Below are 7,047 nucleotides of genomic sequence, written 5' to 3' on the forward strand. Positions count from 1 at the left end.
AAAAAAATACATCTTTTCCATGAAATCTTTCTTTATAATAAATAAATGTGAACACGTGTGTGGCTGATCGCTGTAATGTCCCGTGTCTGTTGGGGTTTTCAGTCTGTTGATTTATTTTTAATCTCCTGAAAGAAGGGGGGAGTTCCTCGTCCCCTAAAGGTCGAAATAAATAATGCATGAGGAGGGGCCTCCCTTCCCAATCCCCCCCCCCCCCCCTCTTCCCTCTATGGGTTTTTTTCCCCCTTTTGATAGAGAGTTCAGCCTAAATTTCCACGCTTGCATTCAGCCCTCACAAAGCCTACAAATTATACAATGACTTCTAACCTGCACCCCTAACAAAACAATTTACTTTTTATTTCACTTTATTTTTTTTCTTCCCTTTCTCCCCCCATCCCACCCCCCCCACCCCATCCCGCCTATAAATCCTAAGGGACAGATGGCAAAAGAGGGAGCAGGGAGATGGAAGGGGGGTGGGGGGGCGAGCACACACAAAAGCCCTGGTGACAGATCTGGGAAAAACGGGACAAAGTGCACATCGGAGAGAAGAGCCCAAGTTTGGTTTGGCAGGTGCCGTTCCCACAGCCTGCCCTGGGAAGCGGGCAGATGCCGCCGCCGCCGTCCCCTCCCGGGACCGACCCTCGGGCTAGAGGCAGCGGCGGGGCGGCAGCGGCGGCGGGGCGAAGCGGCCGGGCCAGTGCTCGGCATCCGAGGCGGAACCGGCGGGGCTGGCGGGGGATAAAGTGCAGGCGTAGGAGGAGGCAGAGGGTGCGGGGCTGACGGAGCCGCCGCTCCAGGAGGAAGCGGGCGAGGGGCTGCCCTCGGCGGGACCTCCCCCTCCTGTTACCGGCCCCGTCGCCACCACCGCCTCTGGGCCGAGCCTCGTCGCTCCAGCCAGTCGCAGGGTCTCGGTGAGGGCCCAGATGTAGTTGTGGGCGAAGCGCAGCGTCTCGATCTTGGTGAGCTTGGCGTCCTCGGGGAAGGTGGGCAGCACGTCGCGGAGGGCGTCCAGCGCCGCGTTCAGGTTGTGCATTCGGTTGCGCTCCCGGTTGTTGGCCTTCAGCCGCCGGCTCCGTTTGATCCGCTGAGCGGTCTCCGCCGTCCGAGCCGTTCGCGGAGCACCGCGGGATCGCCCCGGTCGTCGCTTTCCCTCCGTTCGCCGTAACCCTCGCGCTTCGACGGGCCTCGCCGGCGAGGCTGCCCGCAGCTCCTCCTCCTCCTCCTCCTCTTCCTCCTCCTCGGCGCTAGACGGCAGCGAGGGCGAGGGGGCGGGCGAGGCCAAGCCCAGCAGCAGCAGCTCGTCCTCGCCCGGCGGCGTGAGCCCCTCCGCCTTCACCAGCATCCTCCGGGACACCGGCACCGGGGATGAGGACGAGGAGCGGGACCCTCGCTTCACGGGTTGAGATGCGCCGCGGTTTAACGGTTCGCCGGTTTGACGGGGCGTACGGAGTAGCGGGGGGAGACGTTGGGGGAGGGTAAAAGCAGACGGGGGAGGGGGCGCGGCGCTGGCACGCGCCCCAGGGGCGGTGGCAGCAGCGGCGGGAGCTGCCCGGGGCCGGTGGGCTGCGTGTCTGGCACACGACCCTCCTTAACACCCCTTATATACCCCGCGGGGAACAATCAAACCTACCCCCGGGGCCCCCCTCCCGCGGCGCCGGGGCCGCGCCATTGGTGCCTCGCGCTCGGCTGGAGCGTGCCGCTAATTTATTAATGAATGGGCGGGCGGGCGCGAGTGGGGGGGCGCGCGCGCGGCGGGGTGGGGAGGGGGCGGGTGGGATGCGCGCGAGGCGCAGCTGGCCAATCAAGGCGCCACGCGCGCCGGAGCCGGCTCCCTTTCAGCCGCTCATTAAGGGACGGCGGCGGCTGCGACATCACCACCACTACCCCCCCAGCCCCCCTCCCCCCTTGTCCTCTTGTCCCCTTCGCTGCTCCCCCCTCCTCTCGCTTCCCTCTCTTTTGGGGGGGAGGAATCCAGGGGAACTGCGTGTTGTGTTGGCAGGGTTTGCAGCCCTGAGGGGATGGCAGAGGTGGGTTCCCCCTGGTGGGCATGGGGGCTTGGGGGGGGGGCAGAGTGGTGCATGGGACATAATTGGTGATGATCTCTCTAGGATCAGGTGATAGGATGAGAGGGAATGGCCTGAAATTGTGCCAGGGGAGGGTTAGGTTGGAGATTAGGAAAAGTTTCTTCCCTGCAAGAGTGGTCAAGCATTGGAACAGTCCCAATCCCTGGAGGTGTTCAAGAAACCTGTGGACATGGCACTTTGGGACGTGGTTTAATGCTCATGCTGGTGTGAGGCTGATGGTTGGAACTTTATTATTGTAGAGGTCTTTTCCAGCAAAACCAATTCTGTGATTTTATGATGAGTACACGACTTGTTGGAGGGGGACATTCCCCTTGTATGGGCTATCAGTGATGTCAGGTTCCCCCAGGGTGCAGCATGCCCATGGGGTGTAGCTGCTTGCCAAGGCTGGGTGCTGCAGTGCAGTCACTGTGCCAGTGCTGGGCTGACCTCGTCTTGCCCCCCCGTTTTCGGGGAGGTTCTGCAAGGGGCAGAGTGAGGAGAGCCACACGCTGCTGACATCACTGTTCTGCCAGGCAGGAGTCCCAGTGTACAGGCTGTGGTCTTCACCCAGTGCTGTCACACACAGTTCTTGGACACAGGACAGGCTCAAGAAGACTTCTAAAACACAACTTGTCAATCTGCCAGTAAAGCCTCCCCTCGCCCCCCCGCTCCCTACTCCTCTTCCAGACCACCCTCTGGGGCAGAAAGCCCTGGTGAATAGCTAGGCCTGGCGACATGCCCCCGGGGTCAGCAGGCTTGCTCTGCCTGACAGACCCACGGGGAGGGAAGGAGCGGCAGGAGGACCTATGGAGGACCTAGGGATGAAACCCATAGCACTGTGGACACTCCATCACTGAGGCTTTTTTGAGGAGTTAGACTTTGAAACAGAACTTTATGACTGATGGATAAAAGCCCCCAACAGGTGAAAATGCTAAAATCTCAGTGAATGTCTCACTGAGCACACCATGGACCTGCTGAGTTCGTGGCCCCTGTCTTGCTCCCTGCGATCACAGCAGGGTGGCTGCCTCAGCCTTTGGTATACTCAAGTGTTAGCTTTCATTGCTGGGCTCCTGGCACTTCCCTCCCTAAGGGCTGTGTCTGCATCCATCCTCCTCTGAGATCAGTGACTGCTGGCTTGTTATGCTTTAGCTGGTCACAGAACCACAGAGTGATAGGGGTTGGAAGGGACCTCTGGAGAACATCTAGTTCAATGCTCTGCTAGAGCAGGTTCTGCAGGACAGCATCCATGGGGGCTTTGGAATCTCCAGAGGTGGAGACTCCAGCACCTCTCTGGGCAGCCTGTTCCAGTGATGATCTATTTGGACAACCTCTGTGACTTTTTTCCAGAGACTTTAGCACTCCTTTTGCCTCCTCTCGAAAATCTGTGTGTCCTCTTGGTATGCCAGGAGAGTGACACAAAGGGACCTTTTCTCTTTCAGCACCTTAAAGGGCAGAGCAGTCAGCTGTGACAGGACCAGCCTATTTACTGAGATTTTTGCCCTTCCATTGCTGATGTGAACGTGATGGAGAGGTTAGGTGGAGGTGGTGAAATAATGGGGAAGGCACCTGTGGTGCTGGAGCATAGCAGGAGGGCACAAGCCCAGTTTTTGCCAGACCCAAGGTGTGTAAGTCATTGGGGTGCCTTTTTGAGGTTTGCCTTCCCCCCCAGTGCAGCAGTTTCTCTGCAGGTTTGAGCTCAAGGTGACCAAGGCTCCTGAGTCCTCACAGCCTTCCTGGTGCTTGTGTGGTCTGTGGCTGACTGAGCTGCTCAGTCAAGAGCCACGGGGCCAAGAGTGGTGGGGAGAGGGAACTGCTGCCGCTGGCCACTGCCTGAACTGTCCTCCAAGGGTCAAACTGTTCAACTTCAGCCCCTTTGCTAGACTCAATCCTACTTTACAGGAACAAAAGCCCAAAGTAGGCAACGATCAAGAAATGGGAGCACAATGATTTAAGCTTATCACACCGCCCAGAAATAAAGGACGCTGAGCTTGTGTGCAGGGAGAGGGGGAGACCTTCAGAAAGGTTTTGTTTGCTGTAAGAAGCTTGAACTCTGAGGCGACCCAATAGCCCTAAAAGTTTAGGGTCTGTGTTGCTGAGAGACCTTTGGATAGAGCCCATCCACACTTCGACCTCACAAGTTGTGAGCCAGCATTAATGGCTTTGCCTGGCCCAGGTGAATGGGGGTGCAACACCCCCGGGGGAAGCGTGGGGACAAAGCTGCAGGGACAGGAAGGCTTGGCCCCTTCCAGCTCTGCCTCCCTCACCCCCACCAGGTCCAAGGTCTCCTGAGGGTTTGGAGGAGCATGGCTGCCCACACTAGGGTACACCCTGAATTCCAAATCTGAGGGTGCCTACTCCTGTGGCAGCACCCATCAACCCCACAAGTGGGATGATTCTGCACTTAAACTGGGGGTCAGAATATGTCTCTTAAACTGGGGGTCAGAATATGTCTCTGCCCAGCAGTGCACTGGGATGTTCGGGGGGGAGGGCAGAAATCAGAGGCTGTGCTGTGTGTCTGCTCCTTGAGCCCAGGTCCTTCCTGCCCTCACCATGCACAGTGCAGGCAAAAGCGCAGCGGGGAGGGATGGGAGCCAGCCCCCTGAGCCTCTCTAGCAAGTTTGGGGTTCATTCTGGGATCGAGGCAAGAGGGGGTCCCCCCTTCAGACCGCCACCCTGGCCCCCCCAGCCTAGGGCAGACGAGCCCCTCATCGGGGGCTGATTGTTCAGCAGATTTGCATGGCAGGTGCAGGCCCGCGGAGCGATTTCCCCGGCCCAAACCCCGCCGGGGCCGCCCCCCTCCAACGAGAGGGTTTGCCTTGCCCCCCGCCCCCCCCCCCCCTTGTGAAAAAAGGCCACCGGTGCCTTCCTTTCCCATGAAGAAGAGAAGAAGCTTGAGGATGGCGTGAACACGCTTCAGTTTTCTTATTCTTTTCTCTGGCTGTGGGGAAAAGAACAGCCGATTGTGTGAAAACCCCAGTGCCTGCAAAAAGGGACATTGGCCGTCCAGGCGAAGGTGCGCCGGGGAGAGCACTAATCGCTGAACCAGGAGACAAATACGATTACCAGCTCCGAGCCTTGAGTCAGAAAGTCTCATAGACTTTAAGATGTTAATCCCCAACATAATCCTTCCTTTGGCGTGTAGGAATAGTGCAGCCACAAGAGTTGTTTTGTTATTTATATTGGCGTTTAATAAAACTCAGCCAGTGGTGAATGGGCTGCCCACTCTCCAATGGTAATTAATTCCCTATTTCAGTGACCCAATTGTGCTGGGATAGAGCAGTGGGACAGTCCCACTGCCCCAACCCGCCTTTGTGCAGCTACACGGCTCTCGTGCTTCAACAGCTATGGAAACTCATTCTTTTGATGTCATTCAATGAGTTTTCCTTGGGCATCTTCTAAACTTCAAGGACCCTTTTCTTTCTGGAAGGCCTGAAAAGCAGGACTAGCTTGACCACCTCTGTAGAATTTAATGATTTGGTGAAAGGGCCTTTTTGGGGGGTTTGTGTAAGGGAAAAGAGAGAAAAGGAAAATTTGGCAGGCTGCTATCAAACAGGGGGCTATCCAAACTCCAGTGCACCGACCTCATTCAGCTCCTAATTTATACAGGTCTTAAAAGCCACTCTTCCTTGCTCAAAATACTTGGGGGCTTCTCTGAGCCGAGGCATTTCGAGATGGGATTTGCTAGTAAAGCAGATAACTGTTTCACACAGGCCACAAATCCAACCCTGATGGCTACAAACAAGACAAATCACGTTTTGAGGAGGGCATTTCCACCTGCCAAAGCAACCCCACCACAAGATGCCTGAATATGTTGTGGTACTACTGAAAGTGTGTGCAGGGCTTTCTCTTTTGGCTCTTGGAGGGGAATATGTTGTGGTGCTGCTAAAAGTGTGTGCAGGGCTTTCTCTTCTGGTTCTTAGAGGGGAGTGTGTTGTGCTGCTGAAAGTGTGTGCAGGGCTTTCTCTTTTGGCTCTTGGAGGGGAATATGTTGTGGTGCTGCTAAAAGTGTGTGCAGGGCTTTCTCTTCTGGTTCTTAGAGGGGAGTGTGTTGTGCTGCTGAAAGTGTGTGGAGGGCTTTCTCTTTTGGCTCTTAGAAGGGAATGTGTTGTGGTACTGCTGAAAGTGTGTGCAGGGCTTTCTCTTTTGGCTCTTAGAAGGGAATGTGTTGTGGTACTGCTAAAAGTGTGTCCAGGGCCTTTTCTTTTGGCTCTTGTTGGGGACTATGTTGTGATACTGCTCAAAGTGTGTCCAGGGCTTTCTCTTTTGGCTCTTAGAAGGGTAAGAGTGAAGTGGCTGCAGAAGGAGTGTGTGAAACGAACACGTGAAGAACATGTAGGAACTCTGCAAAGCCTCTTCTATGTCTTTATACACACTTTCAAAAAAAAAAAAAAAAAAGAGAAAGAGAAGAAGAAGAAGGGGGAAAAAAAAGAACCCCCTTCGCAAGTCACAAACAATTCAGGATTCAACTAAGAAAACACAGAGTGAACCATATGGCCGGGGTGGCTCGAGTTGGCTGCATTTTCTCCCAGACAAAGAAGGGATTGAGAGTTGAAGGAAAGGAGAAAAAAACCCAACTTTCCGGCTGATGAAGCTGTTGTCTGGAGGCAATGATCCCAAATCTCAAGGCTTTATTCTAGGCTCCGACTGAGACGTGATATGTCATATGATTAGCATCTTTCATATTTACAAGAGTGGTGCGGGCTGCCAGGCTTTAGAGAAAGGGAGAGAAAGAAGGGGCATATGCTGAAATGGATTTAGCATTTGAAAGAGAGAAAAGAGAGCGGATAAATACACTTAAACGAGGATTTAGTTTTACTCCCGTCGAGTTCTAATGGCTTGTTGATTGAGATTTTAGGGAGCTCTAACAGAGGTGTCAGCAGTAATTTAAAGGCGCCATTCAACCCGCCGCTGCTCCTTCTTTGGCCCCGCTCCGCTTCTCCGCGCCCCAGCGCCCGTCCTGCTGTGGAGCGAGGTGCTGTGCCAGCGC

The 7,047-nt window shown here is 55.4% G+C and overlaps 1 protein-coding gene across 1 annotated transcript; it reads right to left on the minus strand.

Moving 5' to 3' along the window:
- Nucleotides 1–482: 482 nt before the first annotated feature.
- Nucleotides 483–1,404, minus strand: NEUROG2 (neurogenin 2). The gene has a single exon (XM_009895986.2). The coding sequence runs from the start codon at nt 1,337–1,339 to the stop codon at nt 644–646; it is 696 nt and encodes a 231-aa protein (XP_009894288.2). The 5' UTR covers nt 1,340–1,404; the 3' UTR covers nt 483–643.
- Nucleotides 1,405–7,047: the final 5,643 nt, after the last annotated feature.

The sequence above is a fragment of the Dryobates pubescens genome, chromosome 24 (genome assembly GCF_014839835.1).
Source record: "Dryobates pubescens isolate bDryPub1 chromosome 24, bDryPub1.pri, whole genome shotgun sequence".
NCBI lineage: Eukaryota > Metazoa > Chordata > Aves > Piciformes > Picidae > Dryobates > Dryobates pubescens.

Coding starts and splice junctions, on each gene's coding strand:
- NEUROG2 (XM_009895986.2), bottom strand. CDS start 1,339: ATGCTGGTGAAGGCGGAGGGGCTCACGCCGCCGGGCGAGGACGAGCTG.